General features: G+C 42.2%; 1 protein-coding gene across 1 annotated transcript in view; it reads left to right on the top strand.

Moving 5' to 3' along the window:
• The window catches only part of dnaja2a (DnaJ heat shock protein family (Hsp40) member A2a), a 41,707-nt gene extending 15,832 nt beyond the window's left edge, over window positions 1-25,875 (top strand). The window contains exons 6-9 of the mRNA XM_068049375.1: window positions 10,565-10,761; window positions 15,565-15,709; window positions 24,428-24,555; window positions 24,796-25,875. Coding sequence (XP_067905476.1) covers window positions 10,565-10,761; window positions 15,565-15,709; window positions 24,428-24,555; window positions 24,796-24,987 — 662 coding nt within the window. The 3' untranslated portion in view covers window positions 24,988-25,875. The remainder of the gene's footprint in view (window positions 1-10,564; window positions 10,762-15,564; window positions 15,710-24,427; window positions 24,556-24,795) is intronic.
• Window positions 25,876-27,834: the final 1,959 nt, after the last annotated feature.

The following is a 27,834-nucleotide window of genomic DNA, read 5'->3' as shown; positions in this document are numbered from 1 at the left end:
AACAATAAAGAGTGATGCTATATTTCCAAGTCAAAATGTTGTGTGACTTGGAGAGGAATTTGGGATGGTAATGTTCCCATGCGCCTGCTGCCCTTGTCTTTCTAGTTGCTTGAAGTCGTGGGTTTGGTAGGTATTCATGGAGAAGCGTTGGGGAGTTGCTGTGGTGCCTTGCAGATGGGGAAAGGCTTTGGGGAGTCAGTTGCTGCAGAGCACCCAGCCTCTGACCTACTCTTGTGACTACAGTATGTGGCCAATACATTTAAGTTTCTGGTCAGTGGTGACTCTCTGGATGATGGGAATTCAGTTATAATAATACCAATGAATGTCAACAGGAGGTGGTTAGACTCTGTTGGAAATAGCCATTGCCTGGCTCTTGTGTAGCATGTATGTTAGTTGCCATTTATTAGCACAAGCCTTAATGTTGTCCAGATTTTGGTGCATAGAACCATAGAAATGTTATAGCACAGAAGGAGGCCATTCAGCCCTTTATGTCTGTGCCAGCAACTAGCTGTTCAATCTAATCCTTCCTTCCAGCACCTGGTCTGTAGCCTTGCAAGTTAGAGCAATTCAAGTGCATGTCCAGGTACCTTTTAAATGAGTTGATGGTTTCTGCCTCCACCGTTCCTGCAGTGAATTTCAGACAGCCACCACCCTCTGAGTGAAAAAGCTTTTCCTCATGTCTCCTCTAATCCTTCTACCCATCACTTTAAATCTGTGCCCTTGGTAATTGACCTCTCTGCTAGGGGAAACAGGTGCTTCCTGTCTATTCAAACTTGGCCCTTCATAATTTTGTACACCTTAATTAAGTCACCCCTCAGTTTTCTCTGTTCTAAGGAAAGCACCCCTAGCCGATTCAATCTTTCCTCATAACTGCAACTTTCAAGCCCTGGCAACTTTCTTGTAAATCTCCTCTGTATTCTCTCCAAAGCAATTATGTCCTTCCTGCAATAATGTGACCAGAACTGTATGCAATACTCCAACAATGGCCTAACCAGCATTTTATACAGTTGCAGCCTTACTTCCCTGCTTTTGTATTCTATACCTCGGCCAATAAAGGAATGCATTCCATATGCCTTCGCTTTATCTACCTGTCCTGTCACCTTCAGGGACCTGTGGACATGCACTCCAAGGCCTCTCACTTCTACTACTCCTCTCCATATCCTCCCATTTATTGTGTATTCTCTTGCTTTGTTTGCCCTCCCCAAATGCATTACCCCTCAATTCTCTGGATTGAATTCCATTTGCTACATTTCTGCCCACTCAACCAAACGATTGATATCGTTCTGGAGTCTACAGCTGTCCTCTTCACTATCAACTGCACGGCCAATTTTTGTGTCAACAGCAAATTTCCTAATCATGCCTCCCATATTTGAGTCCAAATCATTAATATATACCACAAACAGGAAGGGACCCAACACTCAGCCCTGTGGAACACCACTGGAAACCGCTTTCCATTTGCAAAAACATCCGTTGACTACTACCCTGTGTTTCCTCTCACTGAGCCAATTTTGGATCCAACCTGCCACATTCCCATGAGTTTTCATTTTTCTGGCAAGTCTGCCATGCGGGACCTGTCAAATGCCTTACTAAAATCCATGTAGAGCACGTCCACTGTACTTCCCTCATCAATCCTCCTTGTTACTTCCTCAAAATATTTAATCAAGTTAGTAAGACTTGACCTTCCCTTAACAAATCCATGCTGACTATCCTTGATTAATCCGTGCCTATCTAAGTGATAGTTTCCCCTATTCTCCAAATTGATTCTAAATTTACCCACTACTGAGTCAGACTGACCGACCTATAATTATTTGCCCTATCGCTTGCACCCTTTTTAAACAATGGTATAACGTTCGCAGACCTCCAATCCTCTGGCACCTCACCTGTATCCAGTAAGGATTTGAAGATGATCCTCAGCGCATCCGCTATTTCCTCCCTGGCTTCGTTTAACAACCTGGGGTGCAATCCATCCGGCCCTGGCGAATTATCCACTTTTAAGGATGTCTGACCCTTTAGTACTTCCTCCCTCTTTATGCTTATCGTATCTAATACTTCACAGTCCTCCTCTTTTACTGCAATGTCTGCATCATCCCTCTCCTTTGTGAAGACAGACAAAAAACTCATTAAGAACCCTGCACACATCTTCTGCATCCACGCTTAAGTTCCCTTGTACATCTCTGATAAGCTATACCCTTTCCTAAGTTATCCTCTTGCTCTTAATATACTGAGAAAACATCTTTGGGTTTTCCTTGATTTTTACCTGCCAATAATTTTTTCATGTTCTCTTTGCTTTTCTAATTTCTGTTTTTTCTTCACCCCTGCACTTTCTCTAGGCTTTCTAAAGTATTAAGATTTTTGTGATCGTCAAAAGTTTTCTTTTTCTGCTTTAACTTACCCTGTATGCTTCTAGATAACCGGGGGCTCTAGATCTGGCTGTACCACCCTTAATCTTTGCGGGGACATGCCTACATTTGCGTGTAGAATCTCGCTTTTGGATGCATCCCACTGGTTTGCCACTGATTTTCCTTCAGCTATATCTAGTCCACTTTCGCCAGGTTGCCCCTCAGTTTTGTGAAAGTTGCCTTCCCCCAATTTAGAACTTTTACTGCTGCTTTATCTTTGTCCTTTTCCATGATTATGCTAAAACCTACTGTATTATGATCGCTATCTCCAAAATGGTCACCCACTGCTACTTCATCCACTTGTCCAGCTTCATTACTGAAGACTAAATCTAGAATTGTGTTGGGTTTATATTAAATATAATATATTAAAGAAGTGAATATCACCGCTGAGCCCTAGCATTCAGCAAACCATGTTGACACTGACATCACGAAAACATTAAAACAATGGCTAGACCTTCAAATGTGCCTAACACATCCAAGTTGGGCTTGTTATGTGCTGGCTAAAAAGGTTCTCGCATGCAGTTCAAGAATTTTGTGCCCTTCATATTGTTTGTATCCCAGTTGATATTGGGGTAGTTGAAATACCCAACTGTTATTTCTCTATAGGTTTTGCACTCAGACATTTGCCTACATATTTGTTCTTCTATCTCCCCCTCACTATTTGAGGGTCATCCATATGATCATGGATTGTGCCATTATCTGAGGAGTTGCATATGGAACTGAACACTGCAAGCATCAGTGAACATCCCCACTTATGACCTTAATGGAGGGAAGTTGATTGAAGCAGCTGAAGATCGAGCCAACAATACTGCCTTGACGACCTTTTGTAGCAATATCCTGGGCTGGGATGATCAGCCTTAATAACTACAGCTATCTTCCTTTGTGTTATCCATTGAACCATTCATCACCAGTTCTGTCTAGACCACTTAAAGCATTATGGAAAATGCTCTCCGATAGTAAATCTGTGCACCATTCAAAGATCATCTAAGAAGGGAAAGGTAACACCAGGTTTCTCTCCTCTACCACAGACTGTTTTAAGCCACCCTCCTCTGCCTATTCTACCCTCCAATAATAAATGCGAGGAACTCATGGACATTTTTTATTACAAAGATGAAGACTATCTGTCCAACTGCCTCTGCTACTTCCTTCCCTTCCACTAGCCCACCAGCCTAATGTCCTGTGCAATACCTCCTACATTAACCGTGCATTCGCTTTCTCTAGTTTCTCTCCTCGTTCCCTTCATGGCCTCTCTGATCTCATCTTGTCAATGAGACCCACCTCTTGCTTTCTAGATCTGACTCCTATTAAGTTGCTGCCCACTGAACTTCCCTTCCTGGCTCCTATGTTAGCTGACATTATCAGTTCTGTCTCTTCAGGTACTGCCCCCTCTCCCTCAAATCTGTTATCAACGCCTCACTCTCAAAATCAAACCTTGACCCCTCCGTTATTGCAAGCGACTACCTCATCTCAAACCCTTCTTTCTTCAAATCCTTGAACACGTTGCTTCCAATATCTTTGCCCATTTGTCTCATAACTTCATGCTTGAATCCCTTTTCCGGTTTCCACCCCTGTCGTAGTACTGAAATGGCAGTTACCAAAGTTACGAAGGACATGCTATTTGACTGTGACAAAGATAAACTATCATCTCTTTTCATCCTCGACATGTCTACAGCCTTTGACATGGTTGGCCACAAAATTCTACTCCAATGTCACTGCATCATCCGGCTGGCTGGGACTACGTTCCCCTGGTTTTGTTCTTATCTATCCAGTCGTAGACAGAGAATCACCTCCACTCTACCTGCTCCCACATTTTTACCTTTAGTGCCCCACAAGGGTCTATCCATGGCCCCCTCTTATTTCTCATCTGCTTGCTGCCCCTCGACGACATTAGAAAGCAGTGCATTAGTTTTCACGTACACTGACTGTCCCCTCTCTTGATTTCTCCATTGTCTCTTAAATTGTCAGACTACTTGCTCATCCAGTACTTTGAGCAGAAATGTGTTAAATATTGGGAAGACAGAAGCCATGCTCTTCAGTCCCTACGTGCAGTTTTGGTCTACTTATCTGAGGAAGGATGTTCTTGCTATGGAGGAAGTGCAGCGAGGGTTCACCACATTGATTCCTGGGATGGCAGGACTAACGTATGAAGAGAGATTGGGTCGATTAGGCTTGTATTCGTTAGAGTTTAGAAGAATGAGGGGATCTCATAGAAACCTACAAAATTCTAACAGGACTGGGCAGACTAGATGCAGGAAGGATGTTCCCGATGGGGGAGTCCAGGACCAGGGGTCACAGTCTAAGGATAAGAGGTAAGCCAGTTAGGACTGATGAGGAGGAATTTCTTCATCTAGAGTGGTGAACCTGTGGAGTTCTCTACCACAGAAAGCAGTTGAGGCCAAATCATTAAATATATTCAAGAAAGAGTTATAGTTCGAAGGGCTCAAGGGATATGGGGAGAAAGCGGGAACAGGATACTGAGTTGTGATGATCAGCTATGATCATATTGAATGGCGGTGCAGGCTCGAAGGGCCGAATGACCGACTGCTGCTCCTATTCTATGTTTCTATCATAAACTCTTATTTCCATGCCACTGACTCCATTTCTCTCCCAAGCAACTAGGGCTGAACTGGTGTTATATTTGACCCCAAGATGAACTTCCTGCTGTCCATCCACACCATTGTTAGTACTGCCAACCTCTGTAACATGTCTGACTCTGCACTTACTTTAACTTATCTACTGCTGAAGCCCTCATCCATGTCTTTGTTACCTCTAGACTTGACTATTCCACTGTACTCCTGGCCAACTTGGGGGTCAGTTAGCTCAGTTGACTAAAAGGCTAGAGTGTGGTGCTGAATAATGCCAATAGCATGGGTTCAATCCCTGGCCTGGCTGAGTGTGTTCTTGTGGCTTGCCTTTTGGGTGGCACAGTGGTTAGCACCGCAGCCTCACAGCTCCAGCGACCCGAGTTCAATTCTGGGTACTGCTTCTGTGGAGTTTGCAAGTTCGCGCTGGTTTTCGCCAGGTGCTCCGGTTTCCTCCCACAGCCAAAGACTTGCAGGTTGATAGGTAAATTGGCCATTATAAATTGCCCTAGTATAGGTAGGTGGTAGGGAAATATAGGGACAGGTGGGGATGTGGTAGGAATATGGGATTAGTGTAGGATTAGTATAAATGTGTGGTTGATGGTTGGCACAGACTTGGTGGGCCGAAGGGCCTGTTTCAGTGTATCTCTAAATAAATAAAAAATAAATAATCTTCCCATGTTCTAACCTCTTAAGTTTGGCATTCAAAACTGTGTTCTAACTCGCACCAAGTCCTGCTCTCTCATCTCCCTTATGCCCACTGATCTACATTTGCTCCCAGTTAAGCAATATCTCTATTTCAAAAGTCCACTGAGTTCTCAAACAGTGAGACCTACCCTTTTTTGTAACAAGTGCTTCCCCAAGGTCTGCCTGTTAAGCCCCTAGCTGAGTGATTTGGAATGGTAAGTGCGATCTAATGATTGAAACTATATATAGTGATTCTACCTCTGTATAAAAAATAAATCAATACCTCAAAATATTTTTATCACTCTAAATCAAATTTCAGAGAAAAATGGTAGATCCGGTTTCCTCCCACAAGCCAAAAGACTTGCAGGTTGATAGGTAAATTGGCCATTATAAATTGTCACTAGTATAGGTAGGTGGTAGGGAAATATGGGATTAGTGTAGGATTAGTATAAATGGGTGGTTGATGTTCGGCACAGACTCGGTGGGCCGAAGGGCCTGTTTCAGTGCTGTATCTCTAATCTAATCTATTCTGAGAAAGGGAGTGAAATTGGTCTGCCAGCAGCATGAAACAGGATCTCAGCAAATCGGCAGCCGATTTCTCACCAGGCCCGATCCCCTTTCCACTGAAGTTTGCAGAACAGTAGTTCAAACTCTTTGGAGATTCATTTTTTATTCTCACTTTTACTTTGTTTAAAATTTAAAATCTTGACACTGTTTTCCAAGTCAATAGAAAATAAAAAACTGACGTAGTGAAAAATCAGCTTCCAATTCGCTATGAGCCATTCCGCGCTGCTGGGCATAGACCAATTTCACCTCCTACAACTCAAAACAGGTAAGATCCAATTTGCTGTACCTTCCAAAATCCTTCCAGTTACAGTCTCATCAAGGCCAGATACAACTTCAGAACCACTTCCTCTGACTTTGTAAATGTTCAAACAAAAGAGTAAACAGAACATTCTCATTTTCCAACAGGTAGCTCGAGTGTTTGACCGGCAACACTAGTCACCTGCTCAAATTCTTGGTTGGGAAATTCTGCTCAATGTGTTTGGGGTAGTGTTAAAAGAGGAGAGAAAATAATTTTAAATAGAAGCAAAAATTGCAGTTATTTTAGTTTTTAAAATCTAAAGATAGGCACTTAGTATCTTGGAGAGCCATTAATCTGCAAATATGCTGTGTTTCACAAAGTGCCTAAAGCTGAAAAATTCAGGAGCAGCCATTTTTGGGTGTGTAGGGTAGAGTTGGGTAAATACCCTGAGCTGGAATGATATCTGAGGCTTCCTAGTTATTGGGCCTTGGACCTCATTGTAATAGTGTCGGCGCGACAGCCAACCAGCAAAGACTGAGGGAGCATGTGGTGGGGGGAAGAAAGGGAGGGAGATCAAGGCCTGGAGTCGATAAGGTTGTAGAGAGTGACAGGGGCTTGGGAGTGGAGGCCAGGCCAGAAATGGGGCGGGGGAGTGGCAGTGATCAGTTCTTTTAATGTGAGGTCAGGTGGATCACTCCTGCTCTCCTCAGCTCCACATTCAGTTAAGTTCAACTGGCTGTGTCTTCAGCTGCCTGGACCCTGTGGTCTGAAATTCCCTCCCTAAATCTCTCCACCTCTTTACCTCTCTGCTCCTTTAAGATGCTCCTTAAAACCTACCTCTTAGACCAAAATTTTGACCTAATAGCTCCTAACCTGGCTCTGTCACATTTTTGTTCCTTACACTCTTGTAAAGTGCCGTGGGACATTTTATGTTAAAGGTGTGATTATAGATGCAAATTGTTCTAGTTAGATATGACTCCAGCCAGTGGAGAGTTTTCTTCCTGCTTCCCATTGACTTTAATTTTACTTGGGCTCTTTGATGCCACGCTTGGTCAGATGCTGCTTTGCTGGCTAAGCTAGTTGCTCTCACCTCACCTCTGGAATTCTGCTCTTTTGCCCACGTTTGGACCAAGGTTTTACTGAGGTCTGGAGCTGAGTGGTCCTGTTGGAAACCAAGTGAGCATTGATGAGCATGTTATTGATTGATAAATCTCATTGGTAACTCTGTCGACCACCTCTACCATCATTTTGCTGATGATTGATGGTGGCTGATGGCTGGATTGGATTTGTCCTGCTTTGTGTGGACAGGACCTACCTGGGCAGTTTTTCATATTGTTGGGTAGATGTCAGTGTTGTAGTTTTACTGGAGGCACAACTAGTTCTGGAGCACAGACATTGAGCACTGCAGCTGGGATATTGTTGGGGCCCATAGCCTTTGCTGTATCCAGTGCCGTTTCTTGATATCTCGTGGAGTGAGTCGAATTTGTACTTCTGGTCATTGCAAATGCTTTAGCCTTGTCTGTTGTACTGACATGTAGGGCTCTGCTATTGTTGAGAATGGGGATGTTTATGGAGCTTTCTCCTCTCGTTAGTTGTTTAATTGTCCTCCACCATTCACAGTTGGATGTGGCAGGACTACAGAGTTTTGATCTGGTCTGTTGGTTGTGTGATTGCTTAGGTCTCTTCGTAGCATGCTGCTTCAGCTGTTCAGCGTGCATGTAGTCCTGTGTTGTAGCTTCACCAGGTTGGCAGCTCACTTTTAGGTACAACTGGTACTGCTTCTCTACACCGTTCATTGAACTAAAGTTAATCCATTGGCTTGATGGTAATGGTAGACTGAGGGATGTGTCAGGCCATGAGGTTAACAGATTGTGGAATGCAATTCTACTGCTAATAGCCTGCAGCACTTTGCCGATGGCCAGTTTTGAGCTGTTAGATCTGATCTGACTCTATCCCATTTAGCATGATGTAGTGCCACACAACACAATGGAGGGTGTCCTCAGTGTGAAGAGGAACTTCATACGAATTAGGAGCAAGAGTAGGCCACTCGACCCCTCGATCCTGCACCGCCATTCAGTAAGCTCATGGCTGAACTGATTACTCCACATTTCTACCTACCCCCGATAACCTTCCACCCCCTTGCTTATCAAGAATATATCTTAAATATTTAAAGACTCTGCTTCCACTGCCTTTTGAGAAAGAGAATTTCAAAGACTCACGACCCTCTGAGAAAAAATTTTTCAACTATCTTAAATGGGCGACCCCTTATTTTTAAACAGTGACTCCTAGTTCGAGATTCTCCCACATCCACCCTGTCAAGATCCCTCAGGATCTTTTATGTTTCAATCAAGTCGCCTCTTACTCTTCTAAGTTCCAGTGGATACATGCCTAGCCTGTCCAATCTTTCCTCATAAGACAGCCCACCCATTCCAGTTATTAGTCTAGTAAATCATCTCTGTACTGCCTCCAACGCATTCACATTCTTCCTTAAATAAAGAGATCAATGTTGTACACATTACTCCAGATGTGGTCTCACCAATGCTCTATATAGCTGAAGCATAACCTCCCTACTTTTGTATTCAATTCCCCTAACGATAAACAATAACATTCTATTAGCTTTCCTAATTACCTGCTGTACCTGCATACTAACCTTTTGCGATTCATGCACCAGGGCACCCAGATCCCTCTGCATCTCAGAGCTCTGCAATCTCTCACCATTTAGATAATACGCTTTTTTATTCTTCCTGCCAAAGTGGACAATTTCACAGCTTCCCACATTATACTTCATTCATCTTGACGAGGGCTGTGTGGTGGTCACTTCTGCCAACGCTGTCATGGACAGATGCATCTGCAACCGGTAGATTGATGAGCCTGAAGTCAAGTAGGTTTTTTCTTACTGTTCGTTCAGCACCTGCTGCGGGCCCAGTCCTTCAGGACTTGACCAGCTCGGTCAGTAATGGTGCTATTGAGCCTCTTCTGCAAATGGACATTGAGGACCACCATCCAGAGTACATTATGGCCTTTCAGCCCACATTGATTGTTCCAAGTGGTGTTCAACATGGAGGATGCATTATTTGATGGTAGGTGGTAATCAGCAGGAGGTTATCTTTCCCATGTTTGTTCTGATGCCATGAGACTTCATGGTGTCCAGAGTCAATGTTGAGGGCTCTTGATGCTTCTCTCATGACTATACCACTGTGCTGCCACATCTGGTGGGTCTGGCCAGTGGGCCAGGACACACCCAGGGATGGAGATGGTGGAATCCGGCACTAGAAATGGTATCCACTACCTTAAGTAATTTGAATGGTGTGATCCTGAATACATACAGACCTGACCGTAAACCTTTGTTTACTTTCTAATCTTTAAATACCTGCTATTAAAAATACAATGTTAAATTGAACTGTGTTAATTTAAAATCTCTGCACTGTGGGCAAAAGTCTTTGTAACCTGAGCATTTGCAAATATTGTAAAGATAACTAAGTCTTAGATACCATTTCTTTCCTCTATCTCTCCCTTGCTATGCATCTGAAGTAAACCTTTTATGAGACTTGTATGTATATTTTTAAAAATTACATTGCGTTGCATGTTATGACCCTATTAGTCAATGTATGCCTCTTCCTGTGAAAGATGTTATGGGAAATCTGCCAGTATATAAGGAAGAAAAGGCATGGCTACAGCACAGAGCCTCACTAACTGTGAACTTGGTTGTAGAATTATCTGAACTAATTGTGCCGACAGTGGCTCAATGCTGTGCATAGCCTAACTCTGTTGTACTGAGTTGCTGTTGCTATGTCTGTTTTATAAAGAAACTGGAGCTTTACCATGACTTAAACATGAACTACCACCAGATTCTAGAACCCACTAAGCTTTAATCTAAAGCCGTGTTCTGCAGTTTTCTAAACTGCTTTTAAATAGTGTCTGCTCATGTGCAAGAGGGGCATCTTTTACATTGCAACTGTTTCTTGGTCTAATCTTTTACCCCTAAAACTATCTGAACAAAGGCTGCATAGTAGGACTATTAAATTTGAACCCTTTGAATGTTTGCTTGTTTATCCTATATTACAACTTGAGCCATTTTTTTAATATTACAGGTGAAGTTATTAATGAAAAGGATCGATGCAAGAAATGTGAGGGAAAGAAGGTGGTAAAAGAAGTGAAGATTCTAGAAGTTCACATAGATAAAGGCATGAAGCATGGGCAGCGTATTACATTCAGTGGGGAAGCAGACCAGTCTCCTGGTGTGGAACCTGGTGATATTATCCTTGTACTACAAGAGAAGGATCATGAGGTACTTGACTTAACTGCAAGTTGATAAATGCAAGCCTAACTTCTTTAACATGTTTCTAATCTCTCAAACATTGTTGCTGTGGTTCAGCAGATGTCGGATGAATTAAGCTAATATGGGGTGAAATCACATTAGATGAATCTTGATCTCATATGGTAGATTTCAGTATCTCCAAGATACTCTGTTGGCAGAAGGCAGATCTTATGCTTGGACACAGCTACAAAACAAAGCTTGTCTGATTTTGGAATGTGAGCACTTAAAATGGAATAGTTGTGGTAAAAATAAACCTGGCTCCATTTTTAAACTAGGAACAAAAGGTAGAAGTCTTATTTTTATTAAGCATTCAGCAGTAAATTAAACAAAATTTGGAGTATGTCACTTTTAAATCTGAAACTACTTTATATTTGAGATGTCTGGAGCTCCTTTTTTATATTAATTTAATATTTCAAATACTGCTACAGTTCTGAAATTTAAGCTTGATGCCGGTGATTTGTATACGTGCTGTTACTGTAAGAAGTGAAAGTAACCTGTTTTTAACAGTGGAGTAAAATTATATTTCTTCATATCTTAGTTCGTTAATTTTGGAGTATAGATGCACGAATCCAATTTTCTTCTCTTCCACTTTACAATCAACCTTTGCTATTAAATGTTATACTTTTAATTGCTTATTAAACCTTTTTGTAGTTGACACTCTAATATTGGAACTTATAGAAACATAAAAAGGCTATGGCACAGAAAGAGGCCATTCGACCCATTGTGTCTGCCAGCCAAAAAAGAACTGTCCAGTCTATTCCCACTTTCTAGTTCTGGGGCCATAGCCCAGTAGGCTATGGCGCTTCAAGTCCATATCCAGGTATTTTTTAAAAATAGGATGAAGGTTTCTGTCTCTACCACCCTTTCAGGCAGTGAGTTCCAGACACCCACCGCCCTCTGGGTCAAAAAAATTGTCAATTCCCCTCTAATCCTACAAAGTACTTCAAATCTGTGTCTCCTGGTTATTGACGTCTATGCTCGGGGTGGGGGGGGGGGGGGTGGGGGGTGGTGAAATAGGTCCTTCCTATTTATTCTATCTAGGCTCCTCATAATTTTATACAGCAATTAAATCCCTCCCCTGTTCCAAAGAAAACAACCCCAATCTAGCCAAACTTTTCTCATAGCTGAAGGTCTCCATTCCTGGCAACATCCTCAAATCTTTTTTTAATTAGTTTTACATGGAATGTGAATGTCACTGGCAAAACCAGTATTTGTTACCCATCCCTATTTGCCCTTATGAAAGTGGCAGTTGTCTGCTTTCTTGAACCGCTGCAGTCCATGTGGTGTAGGTACATGCACCTTTCTTCTTGGGTAGTCCCTCAGAATCGAGGATGACTTGCTTCCACTCTGGTTCAAGGAGTTCTGAGATGACTGAGTTCAGTATGTGATCTGCAGACTCTGCCACATGAGGGGCAGGTGGTGCTTGAAGGGTCAGGTAGATGAGTAGTTTGTACCCTCCCTCCAACGCCTTGACTTCACCTCCACATGTTCCCAACGAAGTCCCTCAAGGTGTACGATGCCTGCCCGAATGAGCTTTCTCCTTCTAGAACATTACTCCCGTGAGTCGACAGGGATGTTTGATCTCTTCAGGGATACTTTGAGGACATCTCTAAAGCATTTATACTGTCCTCCTGGGAGTTTCCTGCTGTGACCAAGTTCTGAGTAGGCAGCTGTTACAGGATTCTGGTGTCAGGCATGCCAACGACATGTCCCACCCATTGGAGCTGGTTTTGGGCGATTAGCGCCCCAGTGCTGGGCAGGTTGGCTTGGGAGAGGATGCTGCCATTGGACTGCCTTACTTGCCACCAGATTTGGAGGATCGTGCAGAAGCACCTATGGTGGTACTACTGCAGTACTTTGAGGTACCTAGTGTAGGTTTTCCAAGTCTCCAAAGCATATAGGAGAGCAGGGATCATTGTTGACCAGTAAACCATGATCTTTGTCTCAGCTTTGAGATCCTGGTCCTCAAATACTCTGTCGGCTGAAGTTTGAGTTGGCATGTTGGAGGTGATGAACCTTGTTGTCTATCTGCCTTCCCTGAGAGAAGGCTCTCAAGATCTAGAAAATGGTCCACATTTTCCAGGATCTCGCCATTGATCTTGATTGATGGGAGTGGTGTTGTGCTTTGGGAGCTGATTTAAAGACGACCTTCATTTTTGGAGTGTTTAGTGAGAGACCCATTTTCTCATGCTTCGGAGAAGGAGTTGATGGTGATCTGGAGCTCAGTTTTGAGTGAGCACCCATGCAAGCATCATCTGCATATTGAAGTTGGATGACTGAGGTTGGAGTGATTTTGGATTTGGATTGAAGGTAACATAGGTTGACTAGTTTCCTGTCCATTCTGTAGATTATCTCCACGGCTGCGGGTAGTTTGCTGGAGGTGAGGTGCAGCATTACAGTGAAGAAAATGGGGAAGAGGGATGGTGCAATGAAACAGTCTTGCTTGACCCCAGTCTCGACTGAGATGGTGTCTGTGGTGGTTCCGTTGGTGAGGATCGCGGCTTGCACATCATCGTGAAGTAAACTGAGGATGGTGACGAACTTCTGAGGGCAGCCATATTTGAGCAGGATGCTCCATAAGCCTTCTCAGTTGACAGTCGAAGGCTTTTGTGAGGTTGAAAAAGGACAGTGACGTTCCCTGCATTTTTCTTGGATTTGCCACACAGTGAAGATGGTGTGTGGTGCCCTCGATGAGCAAAGGCCGCACTCTGACTCTGGAAGGAGCTTTCAACCACTTGGAAGATGCAATTGAGGAGGATCCTTGCAATGATCTCCCAGTGGCAGCCGGCGGTTTCTCTGTAATTGCTGCCATCAGTCTTGTCTCCTTTCTCAAATAGTCATGATCACAGTGTCCCTGAAGTCCCTTGGCAAGCACTGCTCATTCCAGCTGGGGGATACAAGGTTGTGCAATCATGCCAGGAGTGTATCTCCGCCATACTTCAGGATGTCAGCAGGAAGTGCGTCGCTCCAGAGTCCAGCGGTACATGTGCAGTGCTTTTAGGACACACTCTAGTGCAATTGTATCCTTCCTGTACTGTGACCAGAACTGTTGCAGTACTTTACCTGCGGCCTAACTAATGTTGTATACAGTTCTAGCATAGCCTCCCTGCTCTTACATTCTGGCCTTGGCTAACAAAGCAAAGTATCCCAAATGTCATCTTAACCACCTTTTATCTACCTGCCCTGCTACGATCTTTGGGTATGCAGTCCGAGGTCCCTTTGTTCCTCTACGCTTCTCTGTATCCTACCATTTATTGTGTATTCCCTTGTTTGCTTTCCCTACCTCACACTTCTGGATTCAATTACATTTGCCACTTCTCTGCCCACTGACCAGTCCATTGATATCTTCCTGCAGTCTACAGCTTTCTTCATTCTCATGCACATGGCCAATTTTGGTATTGCCTGCAAACTTGTTAATCATGCCACCTGCATTTAACTGTAAATCATTGATATATACCATGAAAAGCAAGGGACCTAGTACTGAGCCCTGTGGAATCCTACTGGTAAAATCCTTCCAGTCACAAAAACACCTGTTGGCCCTTTGCTTCCTGCCACTGAGTTAGTTTTGGATCCAACTTGCTACTTTACCTTGGATCCCATATACTTTTACTTTTCTGACCAGTCTTCCTTGTGGGACCTTGCTGAAATCCATATAACCTACATCAAACAAGCTACTGTCACCAACCCTCCTTGTTACCACCACAAAGCATTGAATCAGTCAGACGTGAGCTTACCTCAACAAATCCATGCTGACTGCCCTTGAATAATCCCTGCCTTTCTAAATGATTAATACTTTCCCTTAAAATTGATCTCGATAATTTGCCCACCACATAGGTTAGGTTGACTAGCCTATAATTACTCGGTCTCTCAATTCCTCCCTTTTTAAACAAGGGTACAATGTAAGCAGCCTTCCAGTCCTCTGGTACCATATCTATAGCCAGAGGATTGGAAGATAAAGCCTCTGTTCTTGCCTCCCTTGCTTCTCTTAACCTGGGATGCATTTCATCTGAGCCTGATGATTTATCCATTTTCAAAAGTGTAGTGACTTGAACTATGAACTCTTGTTAAATATGTAAATGCACTTTTACTTGTATAATGACTTCACAGATTGTGAATAAGCTACATATGTAACAGCTTCGTAAAATGCATGTCATTGGTTCATAGTTACAGTATTTCCTTCGGAACCCAATAAAACGTTTTAAACAAAAGTGATAGTCGATAATCTAATGGCGCTAAAGTAAAATACTGCGGATACTAGAAATCTAAAATAAAAACAGAAAATGTTGGAAATGTGAAAGGTCATCAACCTGAAATGTTAATTCCATTCCTCTCCACAGATGCTGTCAGGCCTGTTGATGATTCCCAGCATTTTCAGTTTTTAATCTAATGGTGCCATTTACTTTGGCCAGTCAGCTGAACAACTTCTGTGTAAAATACTTAGTCAAAAACTCTGGATGGGCAAACCACAAACTGCTAAATAAAGATTTGAATTGAGAGGCAAAACTGTTAGAGGTGATACTGCAACTACTGTTTGTTTGACTAGGCAACCTAATATTCCTCACCATTGTAACTACTGGAAACTAGCATTTGGTTTAGATTCTTTTTGTTTTACTGGATTGGTCAGGCAAAACACGAGCCCAGAAGTACACTGTCATGGTGCACCACATTTGAGCAGTGATGCTTTAGCTATTTTTTATGCTTTTTAAAATGTTAGTTATACTTGGTTCACATGACCACTGAAGACATTGCATATAACAATTTTTTAATTCCTAGGTGTTTCAAAGAGAGGGAAATGACTTGCACATGACTCATAAAATTGGTCTTGTTGAGGCACTCTGTGGCTTTCAATTCACATTCCAACATTTGGATGGGCGACAGATTGTTGTGAAGTATCCTCCAGGAAAAGTTATTGAACCAGGTAATAGATCAGAATGGTGTGAAAGTTATCAAATATTTTCTATTCACAAATCTACCAACCAGTATAAGTTGTTTAAAATTATAGTACGCAGTATTTTCTAGCATATAATTAGGATTAAAAACACAAGATTTAGGAGATACAGTAACAATAGTTATATTACTGGACTAATAATCCAGTAGCCTGGACTAATAATCTGGAGACATGAGTTCAAATCCTACCTTGGCAGCTGGAGAGTTAAGGTTCAATTAGTGAAATAAATCTGGGGGAAAAAATAGTATTGGTTACGGTAACTATGGAACTACCTGACTGTCATAAAAACCCGTCTGGTTCACTAATGCCCTTTTAGGAAAGGAAATATGTTATTACCTTGTCTGATCTATATGTGGCTCCAGACCCACAGCAATGTGATAGATTCTTAATTGTCCTCAGTTGTATTCAAGAAGTAGGCTCATCACCACGTTCAAGGGCAATTAAAGACCAGCCTTGCCAGTGTCGCCCACATCCTATGAATGAATGTAAAAAATAAAATAAGTGGAATTTTTTTCTCGACATAAGGTACAATATAGAAACAGTCCATTTGACCCAACCAGTCTTTCACCATTTACGCTCCACTTGAGTGTTCTACCTCATTAATGCATTGTACAAAACCGCTTTTAATAAACATAGCTGCAAGGGTTTGCTGTTTCTTTTGTAGACCCATTTCATTTGTGCTATGGCAAGACAACCTCAGGAGGGAGAAAAGATGACTGGACGTGTCTGACTTTTATAAATAGTCACATTCAGAGGAAGACATTGCTGTCTTATAATGCCCCGCATAGAGGAATTAAGAGTCTGATGAAAGAAACCTAGCTGTACGATGAATCAATAGACTGCAAAATCTAAATTCTGATATTGTATACAAAAGCAAAATACCGCAGATGCTGGAAATAGAAACCTAGAAAATGGAGCAGGAGTAGGCCATTCGGCCCTTCGAGCCTGCTCCGCCATTCATTATGATCATGGCTGATCATCCAACTCAGCCTGTTCCTGCTTTCACCACATACCCTTTGTTCCCTTTAGACCCAAGAGCTATATCTAACTCCTTCTTGAAAACATACAATGTTTTGGCCTCAACTGCTTTCTGTGGTAGCGAATTCCACAGGCTCTCTGGGTGAAGAAATTTATCCTCATCTCAGTCCTGAAAGGTTTACCCTGTATCCTTAGACGATGACCCCTGGTTCTGGACTCCCCCAGCATCGGGAACATCCTTCCTGCATCTACCTGTCAAGTCCTGTTAGAATTTTATAGGTTTGTATGAGATCGCCCTCACTCTTCTGAACTCCAGCGAATATAATCCTAACCGACTCAATCTCTCCTCATACGTCAGTCCCACCATCCCAGGAATCAGTCTGGTAAACCTTCGCTGCACTCCCTCTATAGCAAGAACATCCATCCTTCAGATAAGGAGACCAAAACTGTGCACAATATTCCAGGTGTGGCCTCACCAAGGCTCTGTATAATTGCAGCAAGACATCCCTGCTCCTCTACTTGATTGCTCTCGCTATGAAGGCCAACATACCATTTGCCCTCTTTACCACCTGTTGCACCTGCATGCTTACCTTCAGTAACTGGTGTACGAGAACACCCAGGTCTCTCTGCATATTCCCCTCTCCCAGTTTATAGCCGTTCAAATAATCTGCCTTCCTGTTTTTGCTACCAAAGTGGATAACCTCACATTTATCCACATTATACTGCATCTACCATGTATTAGCCCACTCACTCAACTTGTCCAAATCACCCTGAAGCCTCTCTGCATCCTCCTCATAACTCATCCCCTGCAAATTTGGAGATATTACATTTAGTTCTCTCATCCTAAATCATTAATATATATTGTGAATAGCTGGGGTCCTAGCACTGATCCCTGCAGTATCCACTAGTCACTGCCTGCCATTCGTAAAAAGACACATTTATCCCGCCTCTTTGTTTCCTGTCCGCCAACCAATTTTCTATCCATCGCAATACACTACCCCCAATCCCATGCGCTTTAATTTTACATGCTATTCTCTTATGTGGGACTTTGTCGGAAGCCTTCTGAAAGTCCAAATAAACCACATCCACTGGTTCCCCCTCATCAACTCTACTAGTTACATCCTCGAAGAATTCTAGTAGATTTGTCCAGCATGATTTCCATTTTGTAAATCTATGCTGACTCTGCCCGATTCTACCACTGTTCTCTAAGTGCTCTGCTATAAAATCTTTGGTAATAGACTCTAGAATTTTCTCCACTACTGACGTCAGGCTGACTGGTCTATAATTCCCTGCTCTCTCTTTACCTCCCTTTTTAAATAGTGGGGTTACATTAGCTACCCTCCATTCTGCAGGAACTGTTCCAGAGTCTATAGAATCTTGGAGGATGACCACCAATGCATCCACTATTTCTAGTGCCACTTCTTTAAGTACTCTGGGATGTTGATTATCAGGCCATGGCGATTTATCGGCCTTCAATCCCATCAATTTCCCCAACACCATTTCTCTACTAATACTGATTTCTTTCAGTTCCTCTCTCTCACTAAGCCCTGTCTTCCCCAACATTTCTGCTATGATATTTGTGTCCTCCTTTGTGAAGACAGAACCAAAGTATGCATTTAGTTGGTCAGCCATTTCTTTAGTCCCCATGATAAATTCCCCTGTTTCTGACTGTAAGGGACCTACATTTGTCTTCACCAATCTTTTTCTCTTCACATACCTATAGAAACTTATACAGTCAGTTTTTATGTTCCCCGCAAGCTTGCTCTCATGCTCTATTTTCCCCTTAATCAATCCCTTGGTCCTCCTTTGCTGAAATATAAATCCGAAATATAAACTGAAAATGCTGGATATACTCAGCAGGTGAGGCTGCGTCTGTGAAGAGAAACAATCAACATTTCAGGCCAATGGCCTTTCATCAGAACAGGGAAAAGTTGGAAATCTGTAATAGGTTTTAAGTAAGTAAAAGGGGGAGGGTGAAAAAAGAACAAAAGAGAAGGTCTGTGATAGGGTGGAAGACAGGAGATTAAATGTCCAGTTGGTGGTGTGGGGCCAAAGGGAATAGTAATGGGACAAGTAAAGATACGTCTAGAGAAGGTGTGAATGACAGAATGAACTGCTGCTGTCCGTAAGTAAAACAAGGGTAAAACCAAAACCAGCAAAGAGAAAGGAAACAAACGTGGGCAGAGATTATGGTCTGAAATTGTTGAACTCAACGTAGAGTCTGGAAGCCTGTAAAGCTGTAATCGAAAGCTGTTCCTCGAGCTTATGTTGAGCTTTATTGGAACAGTGCAGCAGGCCGAGGACATAAAGGCCAGCTCCAAGAGCAAGGTGGACAATTAAAATGATAGGTGACCGGAAGCACGGGATCATACTTGCAGACTGAACAGAGATGTAGTGCAGAGCAGTTGCCCAAACTGCTTTTGGTCTCTGCATTGTAGAGCAGGCTGCATTGTGATCAGTGAATAGTGTACTAAATTTGAAAGAAGTATATGTAAATTGCCATTTCACCTGGGAGGGCTGTTTGGGTCCTTGGACAGTGAGGAAGTAGAAGCCAGTGTTGCATCTCCTGCGCTTACATGGAAAGGTTCTGTGGGAAGGGGAGGGGATGTTGAGGGTGAATGAGGAGTCAACTAGGATGTTGCGGGTAGGGGAAGATATGTCTGGTGTTGGCAGAAAGTGAAGGATGATCTGTTGAATATGGAGGCTGCTGGGATGGAAGGTAAGGACAAGGGAAACCCTATTATTCTGGGACAGAGGGAAAGGGATGAGAGCAGAAGTGCAGGAAGCGGGACAGACACGGATGAGGACTCTCAACCACGGGTGGGTGGGGGTTCCTCAGTTGACGAAAAACGGAAGATGCATCAAAAATGCTGGCATGGAAGATTGCATCGTTGATATGATGGAGACGGAGCATGGAACTGCTTCCTTGCAGGAAGCGGGGTGTGAGGATGTGTAGTCGAGGTAGCTTCGGGAGTCAGTGGGCTTATACTGAATATTTGTAGATAGCCTATCCCCAGAAATGGAGACATGTCAAGGAAGGGAAAGGTCTGAGTTGGAGCATGTGTAGGTGAGAGAAGGGTGGAAATTGGAAGCAAAATTGATGAAATTTTCCATTTCGGGGTGAGAACAGGAAACCGCACCAGTACAGTCATCAGTGTACTGGAATAAAGACTTGAGGGGAGCCTCAAGTAGGACTGAAACAAGGAGTGTTCTACATATACTACAAAAAAGGCAGGAGTAGCTAGGCCACATGTAGGTGCCCATAGCAACACCTTTACTTTCGAGTAAGTGAGGTGAGTTAAAGGAGAAGTTTTCAATGAGAAGTTTGGGCAGGCAGAGGAGGGTGATGATGGATAGAGACTGGTTGAGCCTCCATTCAAGCAAGAAGTGGAGAGCCCTCAAACTGTCCTGGTGAGGGTTGCAGGTGTAGAAAGATTGGAGGTCTATGGTGAAGAGAAAACTGTTGGGGCCAGGAAATTGGGAAGAAATTGGACAAGGGGAGAAAAAATCTTCGAGTTGGGAAGAAATCAGTTCGGTGGTGCAGGGACAGGTGAACCGATGGGTCTATCAGGGCTGTCCTGTTTGTGGATCTTGGGAAGGGGGTAGAAGCAGGCTGTTTGGGGTTGGGGGACTGAGGTTGGAAGCCGTGGAGAGATGAAGTCAGTGAAAGACTTAGAAACAATGGCTTGATGTATGGTGGTGGGGTCATTGGGTGAGGGAGGAGGAAGTGTTGGAGAGTTGGTGTTTGGCCTCTGCAAAGTAGAGGTTGGTTCGCCTGACAACAGCGCCACCCTTGACTGTTAGTTCTGGACCTGACAAAACCCCAAGTGCAGCAAGTTCAGAGGGAGACAAATTGAGTGAGGAGAGCAGAGAAATTGAAATGGTTGGCAGTTCTAAATGAAAAGATCTAGAAAGAGTAAGAGGCCTGAGGGAGGGGTCCAGGCTGAGGGAATACTAGAGACATGTAGAATGCTGGGGAGAAAAAAATATTTGAGTTGCAGTATAATGTGGATAAATGCAGGGGAAGAACTCTTGACTTGAAATTCATTGAGGTGGGAATGTAAGGAGATGAAGCTGAGACCTTTACTGCGGGCATTGTTCAGAGTCAGAAGGGAAGGTCGGAGGGTATTGTGAATACACAGCAAGGGGTAAAATTAGAAGGGTTCAGGTTGGAAGGAAGTGAAGGGGAAGAAAGATCATTAAAGCATCAGATGAAACGATGGATGAAATGAAACTGCAGACCAGGACTGCTTTGAGAGAGGTGCCCTTCCCATGTCACCTTTCCATGCAAGTGCAGGAGGTGCGACTCCTGTCCTTTACTTCCACTGCTTGCCATCCAAGGCCTGAAACACTCCTTCCAGGTGAAATAAATTTACGTGGACTTCAATTTTATTATGTTGTATTCACTGCTCACAATGTGGTCTGCTGTACATTGAAGAGACCAAGCGTAATCCCAAGTTTCCAGTCGAGCGTCATTTTAATTTTCCACCTTGCTCTTACGCTGACCTCTGTCCTCTGCCTCCTGCAGAGTTCAAATGAAGCTCAATGTAAGCTCGAGCAGCACCCTCATCTTTTGATTTGGCACTTTACAGCTTTCCGGATCCAGCAGTGACTTCAACAATTTCAGACTGTAATCTCTGCCCCGGTTTTGTTTACATTTTCTTTGCAGGCTTCAGTTTTACTCATTTTTCTCTTGCTTTGCTTTCGGATGGCAGCTGTTCATTGTTCTGCCATTCACATCTCCACTGGACAGATCCTCCAAATTTGCAGATGACAAAACTGGGTGGAAGGGTGAGTTGTGAGGAGGATGCAGTGAGGCTTCAGGGTGATTTGGACAAGTTGAGTGAGTGGGCAAATGCATGGCAGATACAGTATAATGTGGATAAATGTGAGGTTATCCACTTTGGTAGCAAAAACAGGACGGCAGATTATTATCTGAATGGCTATCAACTGAGAGGGGAACATGCAGCCAGACCTGGGTGTTGTGCACCAGTCGCTGAAGGTAAGCATGCAGGTGCAACAGGTGGTAAAGAGGGCAAATGGTATGTTGGCCTTCGTCGTGAGAGGATTCGAGTGCAGGAGCAGGGATGTCTTGCTGCAATTATACAGAGCCTTGGTGAGGCCACACCTGGAATATTGTGTGCAGTTTTGGTCTCCTTATCTGAGGAAGGATGTTCTTGCTATAGAGGGAGTGCAGCGAAGGTTTACCAGATTGATTCCTGGGATGGTGGGACTAACGCATGAGGAGAGATTGAGTCGGTTAGGATTATATTCGCTAGAGTTCAGAAGAATGAGGGGGAATCTCATAGAAACCTATAAAATTCTAACAGGACTTGACAGGTAGATGCAGGAAGGATGTTCCCGATGCTGGGGGAGTCCAGAACCAGGGATCATAGTCATACAGCACAGAAACAGGCACTTTGGCCCATTGCCTTGTATGTTATGGCATTTCAAGTGCTCATCTAAATACTTAAATGTTGTGAGGGTTCCTGCCTCTACCACCCCTTCAGGCAGTGTGTTCCAGATTCCAACCACCCTCTGGGTGAAAAGTTTTTCATCAAATTCCCTCTAAACCTCCTGCTCCTTATCTTAAATCTCTGCCCCCTGATTATTGAAACCTGCACTTAAGGGAAAAAGTTTCTCCTATCTACCCAATCTATGCCCCTCATACTAGCTCTATAACCTGTTCTGACAGTTCGATATCTGTGAAGCCACAGTATTGAGCTTTGTCTCCGCACCTTGCAACAAACTGGTCAATGGGCTCGTCTTGCCTTTGTTGGTAGGTCATAAGCTGAAGCCTATGTACTTGGAAATTTATCCTTACTGATTGCTGCTCCAGGGATCTCCATATCTTGCTAGGCCATAGTCTAAGATATGGGGTAAACCTTTCAGGACTGAGATGAGAAATTTCTTCACCCAGTGAGTGGTAAACCTGTGGAATTCGCTACCACAGAAAGCCGTTGAGGCCAAAACATTGTATGTTTTCAAGAAGGAGTTAGATATAGCTCTTGGGTTTAAATGGATCATAGGATATGGGGCGAAAGCAGGAACAGGTTACTGAGTTGGATGATCAGCCATGTTCATAATGAATGGCGAAGCAGGCTCGAAGGGCCGAATGGTCGTCTCCTATTTTCTGTTTGTTTCTCTTACTTGTCCCTTTACCACTTCCTTTGGCTTTGCACCACCAACTCTTGTATCATCTCATCTGTCCTGCCTTCCACCCTATTGCACCCTTTTGTTCTTTTTCCACCTTCCCTGTTTTACTTGTTTTAAACATATTCTCTTTCTAACTTAATTCTGATGAAAGGTCATCAACCTGAAATGCTAACTATTTCTTCACGGATACTGCTTGACCTGCATTTTTGCAGCATTTTCTGTCTTTATTTCTGATATGGAATGTTGAGCAGCAAAACGAGTTCTGCTGTGCAAGTGCTCCTTTCTATTCTGTAGCCTGGTTGACTTACTATATAGCTTTACCTGATAGCCCATGTAGCTGTGGTACAAAATTCCTTGTGTCTGCATTCATCTACTTAGTGGTCATCTGAGGCTATCCTAAAAGTGTTGAATGCTCAGTTAATGGTTTTGGAATGCACAGAAGATTGGTACCTAGAATTCCTTTGTGTCTTGATGCCATCATACTGGATTTCTCTGGATAACCCAGTGACTGTTGGATTAACTATGCTTTACCTCATCATAGTTTTTAGTTAAAGCCAGCCTCTATGTAATTTGGACACTAAATACTGGAACGATGCTAAAGTTCTCGATTTGTTCCATCTAGTCACCAGACATAACTGTTCAGTTTAGGTACTTCAGATCTAGTCATAACCTTTGAAATCTGAACTCTCTTTATCCTGAACAAAATTTTAAATGCGACTAAAATCAGCTTGTTGAGCAGACTTCAAATTATTTGTGGCCAACTGCAAAAAGATGCTGAAAAATGTTGTATGATCAATTGTACTTCAACATCACCTACTCCTGATGGCTTAGTAAATGGTTGTACTGACTGGGAAGGTACATGGGTGTGATTCCATAAGCTAATCCTATATTGACAAGGGGCTGATAAGTCTCTGCTGGAAAGTCCATTGTGTGTCGAGATCTAGACTCAGTTAAATCATTGTCTTCATATTGTACAGTTTGTCTGAATGGGGAGAGAAATGAGGATAACAGGAAACTCGGCTGTGATGCTCTGTAGATTTAAATACCTTCCTGCACACTTGTTATCTAAGGTGGCATGTTTTTTAAAAAAAAAATGTTGGTACGATATCTGAAGGGTTAGATGCCAGTGGTACTGTATCTAAGATGAATCAATATTGTCAGGAAAGAATGGGAGATAATCGGGTGGCAGTTGAAGAGGGGGAGAACTTGATGCCTGAACAATGCAAACACTTAAATTGAGTTTAACTGTGATCCCATCTGGAACTAATGAACTTTCTTGCCTGTATTTCTTGATCTTAGCATCTGGACCCATTTTATGATGTCATAACCTTCCGACAACTGTGCAAAAGTATATTCAGTTTTGATGGGTTTGATTTCAGTGCAATTTTTGTTAAAATAAAAATGCAATATAATGTTTTGGTACGGAGTAAAATTTCTGCAATAGATGTCAATGATTTTGTTCTGAAAATTCAGATATTTGTAGTGCCTTTTAGGTTGTATCTCGTACTTAGTTGAAAAAGGGAGACTGATGTTTGTATTTTATTTCTTCAATAGGTTGTGTTCGTGTTGTAAAAGGTGAAGGAATGCCGCAGTATCGTAATCCATTTGAAAAAGGCAACTTATACATCAAGTTTGATGTTCAGTTCCCTGAACATAATTGGATTAGCCCTGAAAAAATAGCTGTAAGTGGAAAGCTCCAATCTTTATCTTGCCTGTTCGGTGGCTGCATTCTGCCAGCAAGCCAATCTGATATTTTGGCATCTGACACTTGAAAAGGTGTAGTAATAAAGCATCTAATAATCCACTATAAGCCAGAAAGATTTTTCAAAAAGTTACTTTTATCTCCATGTTAATGTGACATTGGTTTCTAACATTTTGTTTCAAAAATGCATGTGCAAAGTTGATACTTTTGCTGTCTTCAGGAACTAGAAGATCTACTCCCAGCCAGGCCTGATGTTCCTGATGTGATTGGTGACACTGAGGAAGTTGATCTGCAGGAGTTTGATAGTACCCGTGGCTCTGCAGGAGGACACCGACGGGAAGCCTACAATGATAGCTCTGATGATGAAGGTGGCCACCACACTGGCCCTGGTGTACAGTGTGCCCATCAGTAAACTTTGGTAAAACACTTGCAAACCTATGTTCTGTTCAGTTTTGGATATTTTCAGATTTCATTTGGTTTTGTTAAGAGCCAAACTGGACTTTGTCACAACTCAATCCAGAGGAACTCTGATGGACATCTCTTTGCTGTATATGTAACTTTTAATTATATTTACCGAATGTATAATTTAAAGTAAACTAACCATGGCACAGTGTGAGGTGCTCAATTCTTTGAGACCTATGCGGGGAGCAGCTGGTGAGAATTAAACTGGTATCTCAAATTTTGTCTGTCCTTGTATCTGATTTTTTTTTTTTAAAAGAACTTTCTGTAAATTCTTTGCTTTTTTTCTGCTACCATTTTAAAAAAATGTTTCCCTGCTGTATGGCCCTTATTTGTGTACACTATGTGTGGACTGAAATCACATGAGCTGCAAACATAAGTAGAAATAAACAATTTAGTGGTGCGCATATCTCCATTACAGCTGCATGTAAACCCAAATGGAGCTACATCTATAAGTTTTCTAGAGCTTCATCAAAAAAAGTTAAAGCAAAGTAACAGATAATGTGGTTATACAGTTCTTTTCTAGAATCTTGCAAGTTCTGTGGTTAAATAATAAATTCAAATTGCAACAGTGAAACTTTTTTAAAAACTCAATCCATGCTTGCAAGCAGGCTCAATTCTGTTTGCTTTATAAAGTTTGGGCAGTTTTTTTTTTTTTTGCTTTTCCTCCACCCCTCCCATTGCCTTAAACTCTGGCAAAGCCTTTGGACCATTCTGTATTGTGACAATGATTTAAAATGTTTTTTTCATACTCAAACTGTAAGTAGTTATTTCTGAAGTCCAAAATTGAGTCATCTGTTAAAATGTTTGTTCAAATTAAAAGTTTTGAAAAAAATTAGAATCATTTGTATGCACTGTTAAATATTTGGCTGTTTTAAGAATTTTGGGGCAGAATTTTGTTTAGCTGTAACAGCCATTTGCTAAAAATGTGCAGTCTAAATGTGTAGCAAAAGCTACCTGTGAAATTTGAACAGATCGGCATTTGCTGTGGTAGTCATTGTGGATGCAATCGATTGTTGCTCAGTTATGGGAATCAATTAAAGATATGGATATATATTTATTTTCATTGGAATCATTGGGCAATGGCTCTGAATTTGATTTGGATCTACATGCTACTCAATTTTTTTTGAAAAATTGAGTAAGATGTAGTTGGGAATATAGCAATATTTTAAACCTCTGCTATCTTTATATCTATAGCTGCACACTAACAACTTGCATGTACATAGTATTTTTAAACATCAAGGGGCTTCAGAGTTATTAAAAACAAAAGGATGCCAAGTTGAATGACCAAAAGATTGGTATGGAGGAGGATCTTTTGAAGGCAAGAGATGTGGAAGGGTTGATAAAATGAAACCTAGGTGACCAATGGTACAGCTGCTAGTAATAGGATAAAAGGAGTGGGAAAGCATGAAGTCAAATCAGAAGAACCCCAGTCTGGGGTGGTTAGAGAGGGAGGCCATGACAGGATTTAAACATGAGAATTTTGTAAAACTAATGAGGCAGAAGTACATTTGTGTTTATCAGCTCCAGTATACACACAATTTCAAATTAGTGGTGGCCATGTTAGTACTATAAAATTAGCTGTGGTCCTACACCTTTTCAACATTCATGTATGCCTACTGTTGAACCTTGTGAAAATTGCACTGCGCGAAGGAAAGAGAATTTGCAATTTCAGTCCATAAAAGACTTCACCCAATTTTTCTTGTGTATCTTTCTGCTGCCCAAATGATGCCAGGAGTACCAACTTCCTGTTAAAAGCAAACTATTTTGCACAGTACTTTAGATATAGTGTACCAGTTGATTTTATAGAAACTGTCTTGACAGTTGGGTGAATATGGACAGCTGGCTAAGTAATCAGAAGTTACTATAACCACTTCCAGCTGTAAAATTTGAATATTGGAATTTAGCATGTAAAGAGCTGAAATCCAATGCTTTATTGACTTGTTTCAGTTTTGTAAAAGGAGCTGTAGTTTTTAATCTGAAATTGACATTGGCAAGCTTTATAGCCATGTTCCATTTACCTTTTATGTAATCCAACACCCAATTAAACTTCAAGGACCTCATTTGTGTTGCTTTACTATTGTAATAGTGCAAATGTGTGCATTACAGCTGATTGTATTGCTACTTGGATTAGATTGTTTTATAAAAATTAATGTCCTAGTGTGTTGCAGACTGAAGAGCTGACCAGTTACAACAGTGGAACAGGATTAGTCTTCAGAATCATTCATGAATATATATTGCAAACCTAATGTCAGAATTTGCAAGATTACAGTTTAAGTTTGTGTTTCATATATGAACCTTCTGTACCTTTTGAAAATGCTGTGACTTGTTGCACTGTACACCATGTGGCAAACCATATCAGCAGGATTCTGCTGTGCTGCTGCTTGTAAGTGTCTGGTTTTGGGGGGTGGCAGGGAGTTGAGCGAGAGAAATTCTTGCTACCTCTGGTAGAGCCTGGGATTAGTCAAATGTTTGGGTTGGTGGGGATATTTATGCACTCTAAAGGTGATGTCACACCACCTGGTCAATAGTGAACTGGAAGCATGTTTCCTACTTATTGAATTGTTCTGTTCTAACAGTTGAAATGTGCTTTCAGCAATTCATCATTTCCACACTAATACCATAGCAGCTATTAGCCTAGATTTGCACATTAGTGTTGACGCTTAAGTGATGAAACATTAAACTGTGGTCTTATCTGCTGATTCCATTTTGAAGAGCAGGGGTGCCATCTCCTCACTGTTCCAGCCAATATTTATCCTTCAATCAACATCACAGATTCTGATGAAAGGTCATAGAGCTG

Source organism: Heterodontus francisci, chromosome 17 (genome assembly GCF_036365525.1).
Source record: "Heterodontus francisci isolate sHetFra1 chromosome 17, sHetFra1.hap1, whole genome shotgun sequence".
Taxonomy (NCBI): Eukaryota; Metazoa; Chordata; class Chondrichthyes; order Heterodontiformes; family Heterodontidae; genus Heterodontus; species Heterodontus francisci.
This window is presented reverse-complemented; position numbering and strand designations above follow the sequence as displayed.